At 36.5% G+C, this 27,995-nt stretch overlaps 2 protein-coding genes across 5 annotated transcripts in view; one reads left to right on the top strand and one right to left on the bottom strand.

The window, feature by feature from the left end:
* Positions 1 to 14,420, bottom strand: part of PUDP (pseudouridine 5'-phosphatase) — a 177,787-nt gene extending 163,367 nt beyond the window's left edge. Inside the window, exon 1 of the mRNA XM_007500949.3 lies at positions 13,984 to 14,420. Within this exon, the coding sequence (XP_007501011.1) occupies positions 13,984 to 14,071 (88 nt within the window). The 5' untranslated portion in view covers positions 14,072 to 14,420. The remainder of the gene's footprint in view (positions 1 to 13,983) is intronic.
* The window catches only part of STS (steroid sulfatase), a 180,137-nt gene continuing 165,604 nt past the window's right edge, over positions 13,463 to 27,995 (top strand). Inside the window, exon 1 of one of the 4 annotated variants that reach the window (XM_007500950.3) lies at positions 13,463 to 14,014. In XM_007500950.3, the coding sequence (XP_007501012.1) occupies positions 14,001 to 14,014 (14 nt within the window). In that variant the 5' untranslated portion in view covers positions 13,463 to 14,000. Of the gene's footprint in view, positions 14,015 to 14,421; positions 14,988 to 20,179; positions 23,855 to 23,889; positions 27,993 to 27,995 lie in introns of those variants that run through there. The other 3 variants (XM_056807753.1, XM_056807754.1, XM_056807756.1) reach the window with 3 other exon arrangements.

Below are 27,995 nucleotides of genomic sequence, written 5' to 3' on the forward strand. Positions count from 1 at the left end.
GAAACCACTGGAGTATGAGTAGGGTGGTAAAAATCACTTTAGATGGCTGATCCAGTGAAAGACAAGAATGGTGACAGAATTGTGGCAAATAGAGTAATCAGCAGGTTATAGAGGCAGTCCAGGTGTGAGAGGAAGAGTGCCCACTCTGGGGGTAGCAGGAGTATCAGAAGAGATTTGTTTGTTTTTTCAAAAGAGGCATAACAAAGGTGAAACTGAGAGCCTCAGGCATATGAGGTGACAGAGTGAATAGTCATACTCCTTTGTTGATGTTGTTGTTGTTGTAGAAATTAGATTAGGAGCTCAGGAAGGACAGAGATAAATCATCTTGTTTTTCTTGACATCCAGGGATCTTAGACATCATTTAGTCATGAAACAGATAAAAAAAAAAAGCTAATTCTAGAATAATATCCAGATTGTATGCCTGGAGATCTGCAAGGACAGTGACATTCTCAACCATAATAGGAAAGTTTGCAAGGGGGGAGGGAGAGAGTTTTGGGGGAAAAAAAGATGAATTCAGTTTTGGACATGCTGAGTGTAAGAGGTCTATAGAGCATCCAATAGGAGATGTCTAATAGGCAGTTAGAGATGTAAGGTGGGAGGTCATCAGTGAGATTAGGGCTAGGTAAGTAAGTTTGAAAAACAACATATAAGTGATAATTAAGTCCATGAGATGATGTGAGCCACATATCTATAAATAAAGAGAGATCTCTATCTACAGAAAGATACATACAGATATCTTTATAGAGATAGAAACATAAAGAAATATATTTATAGACATATAAATGGCATGAATAGATTAGCCCCCAAATTTTAATGCCATGGATGACACAATTTAAAACTAGAGGAAATAGTTATATTTTTTAAAAATACTATTGCAATGCTCTGGATAAGTCATTTTAATTCTTAACTAGTTTTGCACAACCTTAGTTTGCAAGACATCTTAGTAAGACTTAGTAAGAGAGATGGTGCAACTTCATATTAAAAAGTTATCACCTACCATAGGCCTCTCAGATATTTACAATGTTTTAATGAACATACTAACTAAAGAGGAATTTGCCAAACTCTGCTCCTGGAATGTGAAAAGAATTCCTATGTTAAAATTCCAAAACTAGTGAGCCATCTAGGAAGCAGTTAACTCCCTTTTTAATCAATCCAAAGAGCAATTATTAAGTACCTATAATACGAAATGTGCTAGGCTTCCTCCTGGAGGATGAAAAGACAAAATCAAAACAGTTCCAGCTCTCAAGGAACTTACAGTTTATAGAGGGTGGAATTATGCATATCTTTAAGTACAGACAAGATATATATCCAAAACGAATACCTAGTAATTGTGGGAGAGGCACTAGATTTGATAGGAAAAGAAAATTGAGAAAAATCTCTTGTAGGTTGTGGCATGTGAGCTAAGCTCTGTAGTAAACTAGAGATTCTAAGAGGTAGGGGTAAGAAGGTAGTTATAAGTTCTAGTTATAGGGAACAATTTGTATGAAGGCATGGAGACAAAAGATGGATTACTGTTGGTGAGGAACAGCAAAAAGTTCAGTTCAGTTGGACCATAGAAGGTAAGTGATGTAGAAGTCCAGAAAAGTAGTTTGGAGCCAACTTTAAAGGTAAAACAGACAGGTTTACATTGGATGTTATAGGCACCAGGGAGAAAATGGGGTTGGTTAAACAGTTTGACATGGTCCATCCTGTGATTTAGAAATATCACCTCAGTAGTATGAAAGGTTGTTTGGAAAAGTAAGATATCTGAGCCAAAGAAACCAAGCCAGATACAGCAGTCAATCTCTTATCCAATTGCAGGGATAGGGTCTCTCATTTCTAGTTCCTTAACTTCTAATACAGTTGTACAAAAGTGTCTGTGAAGGGGGGCAGCTGGGTAGCTCAGTGGATTGAGAGCTAGCCCTAGAGACGGGAGGTCCTAGGTTCAAATCTGGCCTCAGACACTTCCCAGCTGTGTGACCCTGGGCAAGTCACTTGACCCCCATTGCCTAGCAGTTACCACTCTTCTGCCTTGGAGCCAATACACAGTATTGACTCCAAGACGGAAGGTAAGGGTTTAAAAAAAAAAGTGTCTGTGAAGGGAAAATGGGGCTGAAAGCTGAGGCATTGATAACCTTTTCACTTTTCACTGCCATTACTCAAGCTCAAAATTCAAGGATGAATTTCTATCCATTTAAAAAAATAATAAAAAGAAACTGAATAGAGATTTGGCAGCCTTGACCTCTGGTTAGTGATTTATTTCTACAAACCTTTTACATGGGAATATCCTAATTTTAGCCCTTGCTGATGAATCTGATTCAATATTTTATCTTTGGCACTGACCGGAGAACTCTCCATCAATGGACTTTTGCATTTCATGGCTAAAATGGTTCGTGAAAGGTTAAACAAGGAACTATTAATAATTAATACTTTCTGAAGCAGTTTATATAACTTTTGCCTGGACATTCACCAGGAATTCATACTAATAGTATTAACTGAATGACAAAAACCCAAAACTAACAATATGCTACTAGAGTCTCATTGAGAGAAACAGGAGAAGGGATTTAAAAAAAAAGTCATAATTACTAATTGAGAGTTCAATTTTCTCCACCACAATAAAACCATCAGGATGACTTGCTGGATAAGTAAGGCCATCTGGATGATTGGGCTTTCAAAGTAGGTGAGGGCTAACTCTTTAAATGTTTATAAATTTTATAGTTTAATAAGAAATCTTTTTTTAAGTTCACTCTACATTTTCCTGCCCTTTAAAACAAAAATATTAAATAATCTTTTGAAATTTCTTGAAAATTCAGGTTTAATAAAAAAAACATATCATATGTTATAGATACTGTGGAGCACAGGACTGAATGACTACTGATCCCAATGGTGTTCTTGGACCATTCAAAATGGGGGTTTTGCATCATTAACCCATCAAACCACAGGCATCTTCCAAGTTTCTTCTTTCCTTTTACATTTTTAAAAAAGTTTTATTGATGTGTTTTGCTTTTTATAATACAAACACCTAAAAATTATTTGTACTTCATAAGAAGTCTTTTCTGTCAAAGTAAAACAAATTAGTACTGCAGTCATTTATCTAAAAGTATATGCAATATTTCACAACCATAGCACTACCCTTCTGTTTTTTTAAAAATTAATATAGGAGGCAGCTGGGTGGCTCAGTGGATTGGAGAGCCAGGCCGAGAGACAGGAGGACCTGGGATCAAATCTAAACCCAGACATTGCCTAGCTGTGTGTCCCTGAGCAAGTCACTTGACCCCCATTGCCTAGCCCTTACCACTCTTCTGCCTTGGAGCCAATACACAGTATTGACTCCAAGACGGAAGGTAAGGGCTTTTTAAAAAAAATTAATATAAATCTATTTTTCTCTCTTCTACTCCCACCCAACTAGAGAAAGAAAACAAAATAAAATTCTTATAACAAATACATAAACAAAAAAAATTGTGTTCACAGCTGTGTGCAGAAATATGTCTCATTCTGAACCTTAAATCCATCACCTCTCTGTAATGGATAGTATGTTTTAGTAGTCCGTCTTCTAAATTATGGTCAATGCATTGATCACAATCCTTACATTTTTCCAAATTGCTTCTTTACAGTGTTGCTGTTAATGTAAAAATTGTTCTTCTCATTCTACTAATTTAATTCTCCAACAGTTTTAAAAATATTTAAAATTGTTCCTGTTTATAAACTGATGCTATAATCTGTTTCCTTTAATTCTATTTCACTCTCCATCAATTCATGCAAATCTTTCCATACTTTTTTTCCTAAGCCCTTGTCTTCCATCTTAGAATCAATACTGTATATTGGTTCCAAGGCAAAAGAACAGTAAGAGTTAACTGATTGGTGTTAAGTGACATGCCCATGGTCACACATGACCTCCTATCTCTAGGCTTGGCTCTACTTGACCCTCCCCTCGTAATATATTGATTTATTTTCTACAAGAATTCTTCTAAGCCTCTTTGACAGTTTCCTTAGGCATCTTTGTTTCTTTTTTTTAAAACCTCACCTTTCACCTTAGAATCAATACTAAGTACTGATTCTTTTTGCTGTGGCAAAGAATTGGATATTGAGGGGATTTTCATCAATTGGGGAATGGCTGAACAAATTGTGGTATAGGATGGTGATGGAATGCTATTGTACTGTAAGAAATGATGATTTCAGAAAGAGTTGGAAAGAAACTATATGAACTGATGCAGAATGAAATAAGAAGAACCAGAAGAATACAGTACACAGTAACAGCAACACTGTAGAATGATTAACTGTGAAAAATTTGGCTATTTCCAGCAATACAAAAATCCAGGCCAATTCTGAGGGACTTATGACAAAGAATGTTAATCCACCTCCAGAGAAAGAACTTATCTGAGTCAGAATGCAGATCAAAGCATACAATTTTTCACTTTAGTTTATTTGGGCTTTTATTTGGGGATTTTGGTTTTATATGAGTATTCTTTTTAAAAAAATGAACCATATGGTAATGTTTTACATGACAATACATGTACACCCAGATCAAATTGCTTACCAGCTCTGGGAAGGGGGAGGGAGACAATTTGTATCATTTAACTTTAGAAAATATATGTCAAAAATTATTATTACCTATAATTGGTAAAATATCTTTACAAAAAAAAAGAGAATATAATGGGGTCACAGAAGTTACTTAGTTCAACCTGTAAGTGATCAAAAATAATATCTATATCACCAAATTATCATCCAGTGTTTGAACTCCAGTTAAAGACCAACCACTTCCTAAATCATTTTCAGACAGCTCTGACAAGTTTGTCCTTTCCTTTAATTAATTCTGCCTTGCTTCAAATTCTATCTACTGCCCTTCATTTTGCCCTTATAGGGTAAGCAGAACTCTTACTTTCTATTCCACATCACAGACCTTCAAGTATTTAAGGATAACTATCATATCTCTACTAAGTTTTCTCTCACGTTTTTAGTTTCTTCAAACAGTCTTCATTTCCCTCCCTTTGGATACTATACCTTTCCTAATGGATTCTTAAATCACCATAGTTTTTTGAGGTGAGATATTAAACTATGGCTCATACTGTGTATCAGTTCACTACAAATCCCAGAATTTTTTTTTTTACATTAACATCTCTTCAAGCCATAGTCCATCTCTCTCCTCCCTTTCCTGTCCAAACTTAGAAAAAGCCACCTATATTGACTGTCTTCATTTCTTCAACTCCCACTCACTTGGCAATCTCTTCAGAGTCCAACTTTTGCACCAACCACTGGACTAAAACTGCTCTCTCCAAGGTTTCAAAAGGATCTCTTACTTGCCTAATTGGTTGGCATTTCCTTCATCCTCATTCTTGACCTCAATGAAGCTTCTGTGTTGACCACCACACTCCGGATAGTTTCTCCACGCAGGTTTCTTCAACAGTGCTTTATCCTTGATCTCCTCCCACATCTCACCACTCCTATGCCCTTTTCCTAATCATTCCTTTCCAGTTCCTAATAATGAGTACCATTGCAAAGGCTCTGTTCTGGACCCTCTTCTTTATTTTTGCCTTCTCTCTATGGTCTCATTACCATCTCTAATTGGATGACTGACCTCTAAACCAACAAATAAAACCACCTCTATCCCCAACATTAAAGCCACACATCAACTGGTTGCTGGACTTCTCCATCTAGAAGTACCATGCATTTCTAACTCTATATGTCCAAAAAGAATTATATTTCCCAATAAACCAAACTTTGTAACAAAGTTCCTTATTTCTGTTGAAAATCATCAAGAATCATCTTCAAGGTTACTATCTAATCAGTCTGTAAGTTTATTGATTCTGCCTCCACAACTGTTGGATCTAACCCATTTCCTCAATTCATAGGGTCAACACATCTCTTGTCCAGGACCTCATCAATTTTCCCTAGATTATATCAACTACTTCTACATTCATCTTCCACATAACTGCCAACATGACCTTCCTAAAACACAAACCTAATCATATTCTTCTGGCTCAAGAATTTTTAATGCTCCTCCTGTTACCTTTAGGATGGAATATAATCTCCTAATTGTTTTTCTAATTTTTTTTTTTAAATAAAGACTCTTCCAATCTGACTTGATGCTACTTTTATATACTTACTCATATTACTGTTCAACACGTGCTCTACATTTCAGTCAAATGGAGGAGCTATTTGCTATTTGGCAAATTCAGAATTCCATTTCCTACCACTGTACCTCTAAACAGGCTGAATCTTCCACAAACCTGGAATGTTGTAATGTCCTGTTCAGCTATGCTTCTGGGTATCTTTAACTTCTTCAAGACAGCTAAAATACCACCTATTACAGGAAACTTTTCTGCAACTTCCTAGTTATTAAGTGATTTCTTCCTCTTCAAATAATTGTACTTACTCATCTGTACAAATGTTTATCCCATAGGTAGAATATAAACTCCTTGAGAGTTAAGTAATGTTTTTTGTTTTCTCTCCATTCCCAGTAACCAGCACAATGATTTGTATATAGTAGACACTTAGAATCACAGATTTAGAGCTGGACGGGAACCTAAAAGTCCTCTAGTCCTTTTCTCTCTTGTTATAAATAAGAAAAGCAAGATTCAGAAAGGTCAGGAGACTTGCCAATGTCACACAGGTATTAAGTAGCAGATTTGAATTCTAGTTCTCATCACTGTAAATGCAGACCACATTCTACCACTTTTATATATGTCAAGTAAATGAACCTAAGAAAAGATTTTACATTTTGCAGGACTGATAAATCAATAAACATTTAGTGTCTCCTAGGATTACAAAATTTAGAATTAGAAGTGACTTTAGATATTTCAACCCTTTCATCTTACAGATGAGGAAACCGAGGTACAGAGGAGTATGAAAGAGTGGGAAAAGATCTATCACAGACAATAGACTTCAATAGACTTCAGTTTGAATCTTTGTTCTACCTCTTAAAATCTTGAAGAGTTGGACAAATTATTTCATCTTTCTGTTTCCTCAGTTTCCTCACTTATAAAATAAGAAGGCTGCTCTAGATGACTTCTAAAGTCTCCTTTAACTATAAATCTACAATCCTAACAAGTTATTTGCTGTAGGTCAGAGAGTTAGTACACAAGGTAGAATTCAAAATTAGGTTACCTATATTTCCAAATTCCATGGTTTTTCCATTACATGTTACTTTTGACCCTGTCAAAAGTATCTGGGATGAGATACCCAGGAAGGAAGAAAAGATGACTGGTGCCTAGTTTTCTCATGATAAAACCAAGTTTGCTTAGTGAAAATTTCTAATTTTCTAATCTCCCCCTAATAGTGAGGTATATGCAGGGGAAAAAGGTTTAGCCTGTATAGGCGGATGTCCAAAAAGCATCTCAAATGGTGAAATATTTAAGTCTCCTCTAGGCCTGCTTCTAAGATAAAATAAGGCCAGAGGGAGAATTTCAGGCCATTTTAAATGTGTCTCAGTGCATAATTTTCCAATCATAGTTTTAAGTTCTTTGTTCATCCTCTCAACTTGTCCTGAGCTCTGGGGATGATATGGAACATGGAATTTGGGAGTTATTCCCAAGCAAGAATATATCTGATTTAGGACAGAATCAGTAAAATGACTTCCTCTATCTGAATCAATACGTGTTGGTAGTCCAAAACGAGGAATAATTTCCTTTAAAAGTATCTTTGCAACAAAATCCGCTGTGGCTCGGGTTGCAGGAAATGCTTCCGGCCATCTGGTTAGTTGATCTACTATTACTAGACAAAATTTATAACATCCAGTCTTTGGCATTGTTATGAAATCTATTTGTAGATGTTCAAAAGGTGTTTAAGTCAGAGGACGTCCACCAAAGACTTTTCCACGAAATGCATGTTGGTTATATGCCTGGCAGGTAGAGCAGGCTGAACATTCTTTAGAGGCTATAGTGGTTATACCAGGAGCTATCCATACTTTCTTGACAAGAGTCCACGATGGCCTGGGTGCCAAAATGACCATTTTTATGAATAGATTGGCAAATTTAGTTATAGAAACTTCTAGGGAACAGGTGTTTTCCTTCAGATGACACCCATACTCCATTAATCTGTTTTGCTTTAAATTTTTGTTTCCACTTTTCCACTTCCTTTTCATTATAGGAAAGTAGTAAATTTAAATCATTAGTAGTTGTTAATGTTAAAATTAATTCAGGCCCTTCTATGGCTGCTAGCTTTGCAGCGGCATCTGCTCGATCATTTCCCCTAGAGACAAGGTCAGTGCCACCTGTATGGGCAGAACAATGAACTACAGCTAGGGCTTCAGGAAGCTGGAGAGCAGAAAGAACTTCATTAATAATTTCTGCATTAGCTATAGATTTTCCAGCTGAGGTTAAAAATCCTCTCTGGAGCCATAACATAACATAACATAACATAACATAACATAACATAACATAACATAACATAACATAACATAACAGAGTGACAAATGCCAAAAGCATATCTAGAATCCATATAAATTGTTGCCTTTTTATCCTTGGCAATTAACTGTAATTTGCTTTGAACAATAAGTTAAAGAAAAACATGAAATATTCCAAAACAAATCTACTTAGAAAATAATGGGTTGTTGTTAAACAAAGGATGAGATACCCAGGAAGGAAGAAAAGATGACTGGTGCCTAGTTTTCTCATGATAAAACCAAGTTTGCTTAGTGAAAATTTCTAATAGTAAAATTGTAATATGAAGAGATAAAGAGAAAAATTACAAATGAAAACTGAGAGCAACAGAGACAGAGGTCTGCTTAACAACATAGTCAATTTAATTCATTTCACAAAATTTTAATTTATCTAAAGAAGTATATCATTTAAATTCTAATTGTTATATGTAATTATTCTCTACACATTAAGCAACCTTAGGTAAGAATCACAAATAGGCCATAGTCCACTTGAAAACAGTCTCGAAAAGAGCCAAGTTTATCAAATAGACAAGACTAACCTGTCATTGACACTCATTTTTAACAGATTATTCTACTCCAAATAACTTTTTCCTCACCTTCCAAATTACTTAGTTATCTAATTTTATTAATTTAATAAACATTTACTGTACAAATTTTATTAACAGTCCACAAAATTTCAGGAAAGATGGAGGGGGTGTACTTGAGATTCTACAATTCAATCATCATCATAATACTCACTTTACTGAAGAACTAAGGGGACTCAAAGCAAATAGGTGAATTACTTCAATTCATAGAGATAATTAGTGGCAGAGTTGAGATTTAAACCTAAATCTTAGATCCTAGTTCTGGGATATTTTCACTCACTCCCCAGGGCCTCACAAACATTTATCAAGCACTTATTCAGTTAAAGGCTTAGTACTAGGCTCTGGGGTACAAAAAAAAAAACAGGTAGAAAAGAGGAAGTACTTGATCACAAAGATGGAAATAAGTATAAATAAGAGCCAGGAAGACTCATCTTCAAGAGTTGAACTCCAGCCTCAGAGACTTACTAGGTGTGTGACCCTTTTGCCTCAGTTCCTCATGTGTAAAATGAGCTAGAGAAGGAAATGGCAAACCACTCCAATATCTTTCTCAAGAATCTTTCTCAAGAAAACCCCACAAAGGGTCACAAAGAAGTACGCACAACTGAACAAGAAATGGAAATAACTCTCAACAAAATGGCTGGGTTTCAAAGAAAACTGGAAAGCCTTTTATGAACTGATGCAAAGTGAGCTAAAACATAACAGTTTCTGCAATAGCAATGTAATAAAGAAAAAGAAGTTTAAAAGACATTAGAACTCTCTTCAGTGCAATATTATACCATTATCCCAGAAAGCCAGATAAAGTATGCTATCTACCTCCTAAAATCCCCCTTTCTTTATCCTGTAAACCCTGCTGTGAAAGAAGCATAAAATCTCCTTATCCCATCTCCACAGGGAGGCAATGCCCCATCTGCACTGTTCTCCCAGCCAATTCAACATGAATACCAAATTAATAAATTTCTCCTTTTATTTTTAAGCTAAGTTTTAGAATCTTGCATTCTTCCAAAGGGTACCTGTCCCAAACCTGGGGTTTACCTCAAGTCCCTCCATACATTTGCACTGCTAGAAATTTGGGGAATTATCCATTATCCATTTTTGGTCATAGTCAATGATGCAATTTGCTTTACAGGACTATGTATATTTGTTAAATATTGTTAAATATTGTTGTTGTTCTTTAGGAGTGGGGGAACTGGGAGAGAAATGCATTAAATGCTTAAAGACAAAGAATCCAGGCATTGGTGGGTGAGGGAGGGAACTCAAATAACTGGCACAAATTGTAAAGACCAAAAAGCTATTACAAATCTGGAGAGCAAGAGATCACTTTTTGACTGGTCCTTGAAAGAAGGAAAGTATTTCGATATGTATAGAGAGATGAAGGCCCTCTTCCAGACATGAAAAGATTACTGTTGGCAAAAATGACAACAAAATAAAAGTATACCAGAGGCAACATAATAGAGTACTTCTTTATATTTCATGCTAATACGGCATTTTTCTTATATTATCAGTATTATTTTAAGAGATGTATCCTCATAAATTTAAGAAAACTTTAAAAAAAGAATGACAACCCAAGTAGAATCCAAACTTTATAGTATCTTAGCTTTTAATATTTGAACATACATTTAGAACCAAAAATATATACCAAAAGCCCAATAAATGTTTTGGAAATCATGTATGTTCTCAGCAGACAGGCCAACATTACAAGAGGAATGAGTAAATGGTAAAATGGTAAAATGTATCAATGTGTTTCCTTATCTGTACATATTTCTTACAAGGGAAGTTTTCCATTTGGGGTGGGAGGAGAAAAGGAAGGACGTCATTAGAAAGTGACAGATCTCAAAATAAACATGATAAAATATTTATTTCAAAAATTAAGTTCATCAGAATTGCATCTTAAAGTTCTATACAATATTTTTAATATTAATATTAATATTAATATTTTTAGAGTTTGTGTTCATATCTAAACCAGAAAGTGTCCTTTTTGATGAAAGAAAATAGGAATAGCAAGTTTCCACAGCTTTTTGCTTCCCTTTTGGCCTTGGCTTGTTTTTATGATTCAGCTAGTAATCATTTATTCCAATTTAGCAAGACAAAACATTACTGAACGTGTAATTCACAGTCCAATTGTTCATCATAAATTCTAAAGATTTCCACATACATATACACACATATGTATGTATAGGATGATTTTGTAATTTATCAGTTTATGTCCACAGAATGGCAGAAAGAATATTGAATTCAGGAGACTTCAGTTTAAATTGAACTTACTATATGATTAGCTAGCCATGTGATCCTGCATAAGTCACATTGCAATAGTCATAGAGCATCTGAGACGTAATTAGTCATTTCAGAAAACAAAAGATTAGGGCTGAAGAGAACCTTAAAGGCTGCTAGGCCCAACACAGCAAGAACTCTGGATCTAGGGTAAGAAGACCTGAGATCTGTAAGATTAAAATTAATATCCAACAACTCCAAGTATTATATTTCATAAGATTTATTAATAATCACTTGAAGTGGAGGAAATAGATAAAAGCATGAGTAAAGACAAGTTTATGGTACTGCAAAAGCGGGAGAAGAGAGCAAGAGGGCAGGCTTACAGAAACTTATCTCCAAAATATAGTAAAGTAAGGACAAAAGTGGAATTCTGGGAAATTAAGTCCTGGAGTACAAAATTCTAATTACACAAATCAAATCAGGCCTCTAACACTGATTATGTGACTGTGACTGAGCCTCTATTTGCCTCTTTGTTCATCTGTAAAATCAAATAAGTTATTATTTATTTTTAAAAAATCAAATGGAACATAGCAGATGCTATATATATGCTCATTGGTACAGTAATAAGAGGTCAGATTTGAAACCAGGAAGACTTGGGTTCAAGTCCTACCAATCACATATACTGGTTGTGTGACCTTGTATAACACTCCAAGACTAAGTTGCAGAGAAAATGTTGATCTGCACTGATAGAAGGGCTCTTCACTTGGAGCTCCCAACATCAATGAAAATACAGTTCTAGTCCCTGTCCCTATGGGCAAAATACCTAAAATAGAAACAAAAATAACAACAGTCCTTGCTCTTAAGGAGCTTAAATTTTATTGAATTAATGTATAGGAATATATAGACACAAAAATTGAGGATCTAAGATAAATGACTTGTCCAAGGACATAAAGCCAGCAAGGAGCAGATTTGAATCCAAGTCTATAAAATGTATACTGTAATTACTACATAACAAACAAGGTGATGATTACTAGGAAAATTTTTGTAAACATTAAAGCTTTATGTAAATGAGCCATAGTCTGCATGATTTGTAAAACTTTTTTTTTTTCTAGGATACAATAATTTCTGCCTGATTTTCATATGGTTACAACCAGGGATATGCTGGAACCACTCAAACTAGTCAATCTTAAAATTTGGTATGAACAATTTACACCTCAAAAAAAAATTTTTTTTAATTACTAATCAGGTTAACTTATTGTTGTTTTATTTTCTACACTTAAGTGACAGCAAAAATGTTAAAAAGGCAGCTTAAAATATCCAGTATATATTTTTCTCCCAGAGGGCTGGTTGTTAAACATTTACCAACACACTCCTGGGTACAACCTCACTATGTAGCAGAATTGAAGACATAGTAATTGAGTCCTAGGCTTGACTCTGTTACTTCCTTTTGGACTTTGAGCAAGTTGCTAGTCCCATAAGATCAATATTAATCCCTATAGTCTCTTTTAGCCATAAAACTTATGATCAAAGCTGGCCATAGTAAACTGCTTAATAAATGCTCATTTAAGAGAATGAGTCTATGAATCTTTTACCTGCAAAAATCTCCAACTGCAAGGCCTTCAGTTCAGCTCATGTTGACTAGCATTATAAAATCAATGGAGCCTCTTTTCAGGTTATATTAGAAATATGAGAATCCCAAAATTCTTGGTGCAGATTTAAGCTTTTTTTTTTTTTAACCTTTACCTTCCATCTTGGAATCAATACAAAAAATGTGTAATGGTTCCAAGATAGAAGAGTGATAAGGGCTAGGCAATGGGGGTTAAGTGACTTGCCCAGGGTCACACAGCTAGGAAGTGTCTGAGGCCAGATTTGAACCTAGGACCTCCCATCTCTAGGCTTGGCTCTCTATCCACTGACCAACCCAGCTGCCCCCAGATTTAAGCTTTATTAACAGATGTAAAAGTTTGAAAGCATGAAGATGTTTAGGACAGTATGTAGCTTAAAACTCACTAAACACTACTAGGACAGGATATATATAACTGTAACCACTTGAAAAGTTGATTTGTGGATAGAGTACCAGACCTGGAGTCAGGAAGACCTGAGTTCAAATCCAACCTAAGACACTACCTAGACAGGGCAAGTCATCTAACCTCTGTTGGCCTCAGTTTCTTCATCTGTACAGTGAGGATAATAATAGTACCACCCTCCCTGGGCTATTGTGAAGACAAATTAGATAATGTAATTCTCTATTTTTATTATCATTATTAATTATTCCTTGTTTTTGACCGAGTTGTCAAATTGAGCTCCCAAAAAAGGGCACTTCTGGTAACTGGAAATAAAATGCACTGCAGGGTCCTCTTGTGATGGGGGCTGTTGTGGACATTCATTCCCCGAGTTACTCTGCACCTAAGAATGCATCTAAATCAGGAACTTTCTCTTCATGTCCTTGGTGTAACAGAGGAAGGAAGATGGGCTTACTTCCTTGAAGGGGGGGTTTCCACATGGTAAAGAACCCTGGGGGAACGTCGGGCCAGCCAGGCCACCGAAGGGGAGGAAACGTAGAGGGTCTCCTCCTCCCCTGCCCGTGACAAGCTGCAGTGAGTCCACCCCACCGACAGCTGGATGGGCACGGAGGAAAGCGGCTGCGCGGGCAGCCCGCGGCCGGGTCCGGGTGTCGGAATCCCCTGACCTGCTCCCCCCGACGCAGTCCCTCCCCCTCCCTGCTGCCTCGGTCCCCTCCCCCTCCAAGGCTGCCAGAGAGAGGAAGAGAGAGAAAGAGGAAGAGAAAGCCCATTGCGCCGCAGCCTTTGCGGGAAGCGGCCCGCAGTTACACACCCAGAAGAAGGCCGTCCATGTCAAAGAGCAGGTGGGTGACCGGCCGCAGAGGAGGCGCAGGAGCCAGGCCGGGAGCCCGCGAGGCCATCGTGCCCTGGGCGTGGGTCTGTCGCAGGGCCCAGAGCGGCGGGGAGCCAAAATTTTCTGGCGGGGGCTGGAGGGAGGAGGAGGAGGAGGAGGAAGAGAAAGTGGGGGTGGGGTAAGAACTGAGGGTGGGGGTGGGGGTGGGGCCCGAAGAACAGTCGGTGGCCCGAGAGGCTCCCTGCACGCGCACGCGCCCTGGGAAGCCCTTGCCGCCTTTCTCTCCCCTCCCCCCCTCTTTCCACCTCTGCGTCTAGGGGTGGGGGGAAGGGTGGGGTTGGCAGGAGGGGGAGGGGCACGGGAGAGCGAGCGGACTAGCGTGCGCTAACGTGGGTGTGTGCGGTGCCTGTGTTTCCTGCCTAGATCCCGGAGCTGCGGAGCATGCTCAGATCGAGCCCCCTCGGAGACGTTTTCGCAGCCCTCCATTCATTGCCTCGGCTGGAGCTGCAGGGAGGGGGGAAGGGCAGAAGAGGAAGATGCTAGGGGTCCTGATGGGAGGCTGAGGAGCGCTACTCGAGAGAGAGAGAGGGTGGGAGGGAGGTCAGTCAGTGTCAGGTGACCTCAAGACTTGCTTTTGGCTGATGGCATTTGCCACCTTGGACGAGTAGCCGTGGGAACTACCTGGTCTGCCTAAGCTAAAGATCAGATCGCCTAGGGCTACATTCAGGTGCCACTTGCTTCTGTTTTTGTTTTTTTTTTTTTTTGGCACCCTGCCTGACTCCCGGCTGTTACTAAAACCAGAAGTGGAGCCCCAAGCTGGAATCATGTTCTCTGCGGCCAGCCAGTGGGGCATGGGCAAACTCCGGGCTGGTTTGGGTGGCAAGGAGGAAACGTCTGGGTTATTTTAGGTATGATTTATTGAAGACAGATCTGAAGTCTCCCGCACTGCTGTCTTCTGTACCAGGCTTCATCATGAGTGTCAAGTAAGGCTGACATTTTTTTTTCATAGTGCATTTTCTAATAAATGGAATCAAATAAAATCAGAGAACTGATTATTAGGGGAAGAAAATACACTAATGAAGTGTTTGATGTTAGGGAACTGCAATTCAAATTTCTGTGGTCAAGGGAGATTTTATTGTATGTGGTGCCATCTTTTGCTGCAATTAAAAAAAGCCTATTATAACCGCATTACCTTTCAAAGTCGGAATCACATCTCATCTGTGGTTTTCTATTCCCGTGTTTCTTCCCTTTCCACCCTTCTTAAATGTATCATGAAAAACACAATGTTGGCCTAGCCATAAAATACAGTAATATGCTTGCACTGTGTTTCTGTTTTGTGTTTTGTGTGTGTGTGTTTTTTTAAGTGGGGTTTTACATACATCCACATATAGATGGGTAATTAATAGCCGAGTAGTTCATCATGATTGGTTTTTTGTGACATCATTTTTTCAGGAGAGCATGCATAACTGAGAAACCTTTAAATAAAAACGCAAAACCATAGTATAGACTGATCATTCCTTGAAAGAAAGCTTTTTTAACAACAAAGAAAAATGACTGACCCTAACACAGAGCAATAAATTTTAAAATATCGATAAATGAAAAAAAGTAAGATTTATGATGCATGCCACCTAACCATTCCTGTTTATCAGTAGTATATATTTTAAATGACATTATGGAGGAATATTGATATTCATTTATTAAAATGCATATTTTAGGTTTAAGAATACTCAGATTCTCAAAGTGATTTCATCAATGTGGGCCTTCCTTCCAGTGATGCAGCTCCCATGCATCCCATCCTGTTCGACTCCTAACCATGTCAACCATGTCAACCATGTCAACATGCTAAGTGCCTTCCTAGATTTCTCTTGATTGCTCAAGCATATCATTGGAACTTATAGATTGTTTGTCATTCATTCTTCACCTCATGACAAGCCTGTATTTTTTCATTTGTGTTTATTTGATGACATTTTCCATTTTGGTTCACCCTTGTAATTTTTTATAATCAATTTTATCCTGTTCACACTCACCAAACCTTTCTTCATTGATGAACCTCATTTTTCAATTCTTTGGAGATCATAGTGTTCCATGACTATAGAATCTCAAAGGAATGCGAATTGAAAATCTTCTTCAAACAATAAAACATCTGCACAGATATCCGGGAATGTTTCCCATGGCAACATCACCTCTGTGTTGTTCATTGTAGGTAAAAGCCATTTCCTTGTACGAGAAAAAGGAATAACCAGTACTAAAATTATAAACCACAGTTGTATCTTGAGTGCTATGGCTGTTTGCTCAGATTGTGGTGACTGCTATTTGGAAAGGAAAACATAGCTCTTTATCCTATCATGTCCTTGATGTCATTTCAAGAATCACTGGAAAATATGTATAGGAGTAAATTGGCATGCTTGATGGTGCCAGAAGATATTTTGCACCCATGGATTATTCCTTGACTGTGGTTTATCACCCTTGCAATATTGTTACATCTTCATTTTGATGAGTAGCACTTGGGAAAGAAGCAAGAGCTTCATTACATTTTATGAATCTGAGGGTCAAAAATGATGGCTTGAAATGATAAGGCCCCCATGCCAACTGTAGTTGGGATGAATGATAATCATAGGTTGGAAGGAATCTTGGAGATTTTCCTCAGATCCTTGACCTCCATTCTTACTCAATATCACTGTCCAACCTCACTAGTGATAGCACTTAGCAGTTAACAACTGAAACTTTCACCTCCAAAATTTGACTCCTTAATTTCCCCACTGAAAAACAATCTTCTGTACTGCCTCTTCTATTCTTTTCCTTGTTCCTGTTGAGCATGCTCATTGCCCTTAGGTGAGGCCTCTAGCCTCTCAGTCTAGTCCTGTGTTCCCCACTTATTACCCTTTTCTGAATTCTTCTCCCTTTGCAATTTTGAACATAGTAAACCATGTCAGTGAGGTACTGTTCTTTTTCCCAGAACCCCTTACCCCACAAAATTATAGAACCAAAGACTGTTAGCAGAAACTTAAGGCAAATGAAATGACCCACTGAAAGCCACTTAATGTAGATCTAGAGTCAGAGACTCCAAAATGCTATGTGAGGGATATTGGAGAAGGGAAATACAAATCTCGTGTAGAGTCAAGCTGTTTCACCAAGTATGCCTTTGTCCTGCTATTAAAGAATCAGCCTCTGACCTCTTGTTTTATCCATTCTTCCTTATTAGTCACCAAACCATTTGCCATTTATATTCCTACTTCCAAGATGAAGAATACTTTCAGAGGAAGTTCCAAAACAGTAGTTCATGCTACTATTGGACACACACTACAAACTGACGTCCTATCTTCCTATAACAGATGCCCCAAAAGCTCTCCTTTTCTGGAGTCCCCAAATGTATCCTAACTCATTTTCTATCATTGAATTACCAAGCTTTCTAATTTTTTGAAACAAATTGAAATTATAAATTATGACCTCCTTAATATGTCTCCTAAACAATTAAAAACTTCTTGATGTTCTCACTCAAATTCTCCATTACTCCAACCTTTAAAGGATGTGATGACCCTCCCACCCACCAAGATGCAACCCTGCAATTGTCTTACCTCTGCTCTTCTCCAGGACCATGTGCCATTTCAAAATGATCCATAACTACCTCATCTTCCACCCCCAAAAAACCTTCAATATTTCCCTCTCTGCCAGGTCTTTTTTTCCTGCCTATGATCGACTCAGGTCTCTCTTCTTAAAATAAGAGCAAGAGCAAAACCTACAGGGGGAAAAAAAAAATCTTGCCCTAAGGTACCCTCAAGTTAGAAGGGAAATTCTTCCTCAACAGAGATCCTTTGTATTTTCAGTATCTGGCATACAGTAGTTGCTTGATAAATGTTTGTTGGTTGATTATACCATTCATTGGATTGTGAAGATCTTTTAGATGATATAAATAAATTTCCACATAAATATTACATATTGTCACTCCTCTAGTTCAGAACTAAATTCTGGAAATAGTATATTAAACACCTTTTAATCTGACTTCTGGTTCTTCTACTTAGGAGATAGGAGAGTCAAGAAGAACTAGGGGAGGATATAGTAGTTAGATATATACAAAGAGATCCAGGAAGGACTGATGATCCTTAATCCAAGGTAAAAAACAATTCAGAATCAAAGAGGTAATAAACAGTGCCACAAACTGCAGAATGACCACAGGATTATAGATGTTGAGTTAGAAGGATACTTAGAGGACACCTAGTCCAATGTTCTCATTTTACAAATGAAGAAAATAATGTCTAGAGAGATTAAATTGTTTTTTTCCCTCTCTAAGGTAACTGAAGATGCCTTGATTGTCAATCCAATGATCTTTCTCCTTCAATCCTTGACTTTAGGTGAATTGTGGTACAGAGGGAAAAAAAAAAACCACTACATATTCGCAGTAAGAGCAATCAATTTCAATGTCTAGTTTTGCCATTTAATATTTTTGTGACTTGGAACATTTCATTTAATCTGTAAAATTAGAGCAATGTACTAAAAGTCCTCTAAGGACTTTTCCATCTCAAAATCTCAGATCTTGTGGTCTCTGAAGTCTGTGGCATTGTTTATTCCATCTTCTCTTCTTCATATGAGATAATCTTTTTCCTTGAATGCCCTTGATACCTTTTTTAATTTGGTAATATTTTTCTTTGAACACTGAACTTTCCTATATCCCAAGATTATGGGGGATTTCACTCTCCTCTGAAATCCTACAGCATATAGCTATTCTAGTAATTGACATACCCAACCTTATAGTCTTTGTAGTCTGTTTATTCTATTTTAGATAATTGATTGACTCATCAGTTATTCCAGACAACCACAATCTTGGTTTGTATTGGCATCCCCACACTAAAGTAATTGGTGCATCTGATATAACCTCAGATATATTCAGTTCTTTACTTCTCTCAGATATTTTCCCTCAGCTATGAGACTATGTGATATAGTGGAAAATGTTTAGGAAGAGAAGACATATGCAAATCCTGCCTATGACACTCAGTACCTATGTAATCATGGTCACTTAACTTCTATGGTCTTCAGTTTCCTCATTTGTAAAGTAAGGGGATTGAATTAGATCTCCTGAGTTCCATTCCAGCTCTGGAGCTATGGTCCTATAGACTTCAAAATGGCAGAAGGCTACAGTGAGATTCATTTATCTACATTAACAGCCCCAAGGGGGTAGGAGGTCCTGGAACTTTCCAGGCTGAGGATACCACAAGATGATTTGAGTTCTTTGACCACTGAAGTACCTGAAACCCCTACTCAATGAACACAAGTTTATTTGCAGCAGCCAATTTGGGGAGTATTTAAGTTCTCAATAACCTCTCTTGCTGGATAAAAATTCTTAAAGGCAGATTTGGTAGAGGAGTTTAGAGCAGTAAAAGCTGCCTGAATTCATGAAAACTAGGCCTTTTTAGTTTTCTAAATCTCTACAGTTCAGAGTTGGTGGTAGGAGTTAGGAGGATCTACAATCTAGTGTCTGTTTCCTTGCATGGAAATTGTAAAGGGGTTGTGTTTTTTTTTTCTTCTGCCTTCTTATTCTCCCCCTCTTCCCTGCAATTTTTTCCCTTTTCTTCCTCATCTCTTTATTTCCCCTTTATTCTATATACCTTTTTACTTCCCCCTCACTTTTTTCCCCCTTCATCTGTATCTTCATGTCTGTTCTTTCCCTACCTTTCCTTTTGCTTCTCAGCACTCTGTGAAACACAAATCCCATTTAATTAAGCTCCCACAGAGGTCAATCATGACACGTTGCAACTCAAAATGTTTTCTGCATCAGCTTTCAGTATCCACATACCATATTCACTGTTTCTACTATCTAGCTATTCTATATTGCAGAGTACCAGTTTTCCCTTACTACACATGATATTTCTTTTCAATTGACTGCCGCTTCATCAGAAAGACTTTAGAATTGTGAGCTATTCATTACTGGATCCATATGGTATTCTGGTAAGTATTTAAATAGTTATTGGACCAATTTGCACAACATGAAAGATCTAAGAGTTATTATTAATAGTTGATTGGCTCAAGTTAATATTGATAAAGTATTACCTTCAAATTATTATTACTCTATATTCTTTAGGATTTGGGGGGGGTCTCAGAACTACCTTCTAAAATGTCTAAAACAAAAACAAATAAAACCTGAATGTCATTTAATGAGATTTTTTGTTATCTAAATTTTTAGTTTATATGGTACTTCGGAAGGCATGCTGACTTGGAAACCTGAGTTCAAATCCTACTGCTGAGACTTATCTTAAATGTCATTTAAGCTCTTTCAGTCTTAATTATTATCTGTAAATTGATGAGTTTAGGCTCTGTAAGATCTAAATGACTTCAAAGGCTCTTTATAGCTTTTCTGATCTGTTCTGGGCCTCTTTGAGTTGTCTGCAATCATGGATGGTGTTAATCTTTACCTATTTTCTTGACTTAACCAAAAATGTTAGGCTATTAGAAATGGTCTCAGCAGCCTGGAAAACACACTGAATGTGATGCCAGAACTCCTGTGTTTGAGCTCCACCTATGAATTACCATATGGGCAAGTCAATTAAGCTTTCTGTACTTGTCTTTCTCCATCTTTAAAATAAAATCTTACCCTATCTACCTGATGGTGTTATTGTGAGGGAAATGTTTTGTAAACCTTAAAGCCCTCTCTAAATGTGATCTATTATTTGTATTTCTGGGTACAACATCCCTAAAGGTAGTGAATACTTTATTCTGTTTGTCTTCTACCATTCCCCTTTATTTCTCCTGAATCTAGTACATAAATAAACCTTAATCAGTGACAACAAATTCTCTTAAGAGGTCTTTCAGGTTGGTAGATCTGTGATTACTAATTGGTATCTTATGAGGGAAAAAAAAAGTCAAGTAATGAAGATTTAGACAGAAAAAAATTATCAAGATGTATCATTTTTTCCTGTCTTTTAATATTTCAAGACTGAAGGGGGCAGCTGGGTAGCTCAATGGATTGAGAGCCAGGCCCAGAGACTGGAGGTCCTAGGTTCAAATTTGACCTCAGACACTTCCCAGCTGTGTGAACCTGGGCAAGTCACTTGACCCCATTGCCTAGCCCCTACCACTCTTCTGCCTTGGAACCAATACACAGTATTGATTCTAAGATGGAAGGTAAGGGTTTAAAAAATATATATTTCTAGACTGAAGATTCCATATCATATGTTTGAAAGTATAACAGCAGTCAGGAAAATTGGGGTTTGGGTTCCAACTTATACAATTACTACCTCAATGACTTTGAACGATGTCTTCTCCAGACCTTAATTTCTTTATCTGTGAAATGAATGATATGAGTTGGATAGTTTCTAACATTCTTTCCAATCCTGAAATCTTAAGAAAGAGAATAAATAGGGCATTAAAGCAGTAGTTTAGAAAATTCTAAATTTATGACTCAAAAGAATAATGCAGGCCTGAAAAAGAATGCTTCTAAATTCTCAGAAAATAATATTTACATTGGAAAAATATTACTTAGGATTCAGTTATCCAGATCATCTCAATATTCCCTAAAATAAATGTTTACAGCAAACATTCAATAAGCATTATATGTGCACCATGTGCAAGACAAGCATTGTGCTAAATGTTAGGGATACAAGGAGGACAAAAAAAAGTGTCTGCACTCAAAGAATTTACATTTTCCTTGTTTATTACATTTTTACATCAAATTTGTACTGAAGTATTGAATTGAATCTCAGTATTTCCATAGGTCCCATTTTTGGCATTTCCTCTGAAAATGCAGATTTCAATCCATGTACAATTTCTTTCTATGTTCTCACTTGAAAACTCCACAGAATTGTTCTACATGTTGAAAGCCTTTTTCTAGGTTTTTGTACTTTCCTTGTGTGGTACTATCCTTTCCCTATGTGAAGGGCCTACTTATTTTTTTCTTTCCAAGTGTACTTCCTGAATGATACATTGTTACCCCTAAGTCACTGTAACATATAATAGTTTATGCCTCTTGTATTTCTCTGTTTTTTTCCTTTTGGATCTCCCTCACTTATAATTGTTCAAGGTGGTGCATCACCAGAAGAATATTCATATTTAAAATATTTGGGGGGTTGGCTTGTATGTCATAGAGAAGTTTGGGATTGTTGAAAGTTTTGAAATTTTCTAATTAGAAAGAGTGTTTAATTATAAAGTCTAATTATAAAGATGAGTGACTTGAGAACTTTGTAGTGAGTTAAATGCTACCAATAATCCAAATAAATGCACAAAATATGGTTTGTAGCTTTGAACCTACATGCTAATATTGAAAATGTATTTTTTCATTATAGATATTTATAATGAATTACAATTACAAAATATATCTTACCCCACTTGTATATAAAAATATAATCAAAGGTACTGTCAATATCCATGACCAATTCTCCATTATGGTATACTACCAAATTATTTTTAAAAAACAATTTCATTTAACTTTTTTTTTAATGTTGAAGATATCATCCTAGACAGTATTTTACAGGCCAATCTAGTCCAATTCCTTTATTTATATTTTATAAATTAAGGTAATATAGGTAGAAAGTGCTGAGTTTGTGACCCTGGTCATTGCATTTCTCTGTACTTTTCTTCCTTCCTTCCTTTCTTTCTTTCTCTTTCCTTACCTTCCATCTTAGAATAAACACAAGGTTCCAAGGCAGAAGAGTGGTAAAGGCTAGACAATGGGGGTTAAGTACCTTGCCTAGGGTTACACAGCTAGGAAGTATCTGAGGTCAGATTTTAACTCTCCACCTTCCATCCCTTGGCCTAGTTCTTGATCCAGTGAGCCACCCAGCTGCCCCATCTCAATCCTTTTCCAGGCAGTTTTCTAAGACTATAAATTGCAGAGAAGGTGTCTGCTTGCATTGATAGAGTTTTCTCTTCCAGGTTCCCAAACCAATGAAATTATAGGTCTAATCCCTTTCTAGCTATCTAATCCTTATCCATTAAAGCAGTAATTTAAAACCTATATGTATGTGTATATGTCTATATGCACACATATGTATGAACATTACAACAATTGTATTATGCACACATATATAACATTTAATAAATGAAAATATATTTTATACACACATATGCAATTAGAACACAAAACACTTATTCTATCTCCAAAAAAACTCCTTTGAAAAAGATTTGAACTCCAGTTCCTAACTTATGTTAATGTCTCTTTTAACTTAAGACTTGCCTATTCAAATAATTAAATACAATCTGACATGGTAGATGGCTTAGGTATAAATTATTATTCAAAAAAATTTTAAAAGAAAACAGATTGTGAGTACATATATGTTTCCCTATAGACTCTGAATATATAAACATAGCTATTCTGTAAAGATTAATTATTGGTCATTACTTAAACTTCAACTAGGATGAAAAAAAGATCTTATTCCCAAAGAGCATACCTTTTACTGCTAGGGAACAACAAATGTACAGACAATAATACAAAATATATACAAATAAATGCAAAGTAATTTTAGAGTATAGGGAATGTGAATTTCAAAACTACTCAACCCTATTCAGACCATTCTTTAGAAGATGGGACTTAGCTATTTCCTGATCAATAACAATAGAGATACTTGGAATAACAGAATCAGGTCCTACAATCTCCACTCTGCTCAGGGTAACAAGATCAGGAAGGGCTGCAGCAAAACTCAAGATTTAACTATTTGAGAATGTGGCCTTCAACAGACATGTGCAAAAAGGACAGACCTCTGGGCGGTCCTAGGTCAAGCTAGAGCCACCATTGGCACATGTGAGAGACAGGAAGTGAGGTAGAGGACAGCTCAGGGGTTCTGGGGACTTCCTGTGTGGAGAGTGTGTGGTGGGAGCTGGTGCTTGGAGTGGAGGAACCCTCAGACTGTTTCTCCATTTTCGTCACGTGAGTAATAGGGACTGCTCTCCTTTCTTTGCCTAGGCTATCCAGGGCCTTGGGGCTTTGGCTCAGTTTAAGCAGAGTGGGTATTTAAGCCCTATTTCCTTCTCTCCCTTTTCCCCCTCTCTTTCCCTCTAATACTTTTCTTCCTCCTGTTTGTAATTAAAACACCCTAAAAAGGTTAACAGCTGACTTGAGTTTTCATTTAGGAATTACATAGCTGAATTCCTTGGCGACCTTAAATTAATATATATATCAGTCTTTTAAAGTTATTTCCATGTCACAGGAAGGCACCATTAGCATCTAGGAAGGAATCAGAAAAGGCTCTTAAAGGAGGAAAAATATGAACTGAATTTTGAAAGGAATTAGGAATTCTAAGAGCAGAAGTAAAGAGGGGACATAGTATGTTCCAAAGATGGTGACAATTTGTGCAAAGGCATGGACATTGGAGATGGAATGTTGTGTGTGAGGAATAGCAAGTAGGTCAGTTTGGCTGGATTGTTGAGAACGTAGAGGAGAGAAATATATCATTATCCTGGAAAGGTAGGCCAGAATTATATGTTGAAAATCTTTAAAAGCCAAACTGGAGTTTGTATTTTATCTTAGAAGTAATGGGGAGTTTTGAACAGGTTAATGACATAAGCAAACATATGCTTTATTGAAATTATTGACAGCTGTGTGAATCATAAATTGGAGGAGGGAAAGAATTGACCAGTTAAGAGGCTGTTGCAGTAGTTCAGAGAAAAAGTTGTGAACTGAACTAGAGTGGTAGTCCTATGAACAAAAAGAAGAAGACAAAATTGCAGAGATGTTATGAAATTAATAAGACTTTGGCAAGAAATAAAGATTGACTCCAGAGGTTGCAAATTTGAGTGATCAGAATAATAGTGGTACCCTCAACAAAAGAAAATTTAGGGAGGGAAGAGTAAGAATGAAAGTTCTATTTTTGGAATGTTGAGTAAGAAGAGAGTAAATATAGTTGCTGCTGAAAGAGTAGGAAAAGCAAAGTAGCTGAAGATGAGAAATTAAATCTCCATTCCTCATTTCAGCCAATACCTTTTGTTTTCTCCCCCACCCCTCACCTTTTTATCTTTAAGAAAGAGCACAATAGGCTTCTTGTGATTTATTTTTGTCTATTTTTACTTCATATCTAACATATCTGCCTTCTAGGTAATGTAATCTTCTGTTGGTATGCACTACAGCATGTTTTTGATATAGACAACTATATCAACTCCCAAATATAAATAATGTATTTGGGGGCAATTCTTTTCATGTTTCCATTTACTACAGTACTTCACTTCTTGAAGAGTTCTGGGTAAGTGGGTTAGCATTTTACTTAAATTGAAATAAAAAAATGAGGATTCTATACTTCATCAGAGATCCCATTTGGAAATTCTTTTATAAAAGCTGTAGTAGCTCCCTCTAAACGGATTATGATTTATTGGGTGCCCAATGCTAGATGTACCTTTTAAAAAATTAAGCATTGTCATATTCTAACTTCCTTTAAAGCTTACCAGGATCATCCCCTCCTATAGAGAGCCCTGCCCACTTGTAAGCACCTCCTCCCAAAATTAGCATTGTTTTTACTTAATTTTATTTATGTATTTTGAGGACATTTTGAGAGAATTGAGGGGGACAGCAAGTGGTTAATTGTGGGAATTGAGTGAACCACAATGACTCTATCTTGTTACTTCTAGAGCTAACTTAGTTTCCTTTCTACTGAATTATAGAGTTTATTCAATTGAAGGGACTGAGAGAATATCTATTTCATTGTCATTCCCAGCCCTACATGGCTGGGAATTTGGACTTACCTGTACCTTCTGTTTAGAGACCCTTAAAAAAGGACCTAGGTTATATTGATCAGAAAGTAAATCAGATGCCAAGACTGATTCAGGAATGATTGTCATGATTGTACATATCAAGCAACCCATACATTTTATATGAAAACTGGCCCCATATTGATCATTTATTGTTTTCATGTTCCTTTGACTGTTTACTGGTAATTGTGGAGTAGAAAACTTCATTTCCTAAATTCAAGAATTTGACCTGTTTACTCTCCCTTCCCAACTTGTAAAGTGTAATCTTTTCATTTATTTATATATCAGATTATTTAGTACTGTATTATTTCCTTTTATTTAATTGGTCTTAATTTTTTTTACTGTATAAAAGTTTGTCCTCGCCTGTATTAAAAATCCAATCCTAAACTGAGGAAAGGGCTGGGTCCCAATTTGTTAGGCAATTGGCATACATTGCTTAATAAATCTGTATGTTCAGAAGATCAAACCTTTGTTTCCTTAGTCATTTCATCTTTTGCTCCTTACAACATACTCTTCCTCTTTCCTCAAATTCCTGCCCCAGTAAACTGAAAATTTCTTGAGGTTTTTTTTTGTCTTTCTATTTCCAGCCCCTACACAGATGCTTAATAAGTGATCATTGAATGCTATTGAATAAATCAATGCTTAAGGAACACTGAAAATAACCATTCAGAATCAAATTTTATTATTTATTTATCCTAAGACTTCAAGGATCTGTGATTTACTCCAATATTCTGATACTCCTTTTACCTACATAGATCCAAATTTTAACTCTGCAGGACTTAGTCTGGTTGATAGGGGAATAGAGGAGAGAGGACAGAATATGACTGTAGCCAACAGGTGAAGAATCTCACCATATGTAAGGATCTCTGGACAACAAATACAACAGGCATTGAATCATTGGACCCTTTATCATTTATCTATATAAACAATCTGAAAAGGAGACAAAACAAATTTTTTTTTCCAGATTACAAATAGTCACAATTTTTAACAATCATTTTCTATTATTTTGTGATCCATATTCACTTCTTCCCTTCCCCCCTCCTTGAGATGGCAGATAATATGATACAGGTTATACATGTGTTGTCATGAATGTTATTTCATGTTATGAAAGAAGACATATTGCTTATACTAAGAAAAATTTCATGAAGGAAATGAAGTGAAAAATTATATGCTTCAATTTGCATTCAAATTCCATCAGTTCCTTCTATGGAAAAGGGTAGCCTTTTTCATCATGAATCCTTTGGAGTTGTCTTGAATCCTTGTAGTGCTGATAATAGTTAAGTCATTCACAATTGATCATAGTATTTTATTGCTATTACTATGTTCCACTGGTTCTTTTCACTTCACTTTGCATCACTTCATATAGGTCTTTCTGAGATATTTTTGTGATTGCCCTATTTGTCATTTTTTAAGGAAGCTCTTTTCTTTCCAGTTTCATTCTATTTTTTTAAAAGCACCCTCCTCCTTTGAATTGATTTACAGGTCACCTCCCTACATATCACCTATCACACTTAATGGTAGCTTTGAAAGAGAAGTATCATAAGTATGTTAATCATTTCTAAACACATGATGTTGACAAAGAGAATGAATTCCTTTGGGCCTTTTGTGGGTGGCTATTTCACATAGATAATCAACAGGTACAAAAGACCTGAAGGGATTGCTCTAAAAAGATAATACAAACATAAACCTTTACAGTTGATCTTGAGATTCCTACTCTCTCTTTTGACCACGAATACTTAATCATATTTATTTTAGTTGAAAGTTAAATGAAAATATTAGTATCAATGAACTGATAACTATAGTTTTCCCTTAGTAGCCATATTCTTCATAAACACTATATATACCGATTTGTCATATAGAATAGATGATAATTAAACCTTTAAATCTGGTTGTACACATTTAGTGTTTTTAGAAGGAAAACTTGATTTTTGCCATTTCAATTTTCCATAAATTAATGCAGTTTGCAGTTATATATTCAGGATTAAAATATGTAATCTTAGCTATGCTATTAACCTTTAGACAAATGCAGTTTTCCTCTGATTTATATCTGAAATATGTGGAGAATTGAGACCAAGAGGAAAAACATATTCAGTTAAATAACTTTTTTATGATATATTCTCCAATTATAAGGTAATTACTTTATTGCTAATGATGACTGCATGATAATCCAGGGTTGCCAAATGATCATTCATAGCAAGGTAAGATTTTGATTAGGGTGTAGTCATGTGTAATTATATTTGTAAAGCTCTTCAAGAACTTAGACAAAGGTACATAGGGTGGCTTTGGATCATAATGAGATACATTGTCTGAAAGCCTCATTAGAAGTGGTA

This window comes from Monodelphis domestica, chromosome 8 (genome assembly GCF_027887165.1).
Source record: "Monodelphis domestica isolate mMonDom1 chromosome 8, mMonDom1.pri, whole genome shotgun sequence".
Taxonomy (NCBI): domain Eukaryota; kingdom Metazoa; phylum Chordata; class Mammalia; order Didelphimorphia; family Didelphidae; genus Monodelphis; species Monodelphis domestica.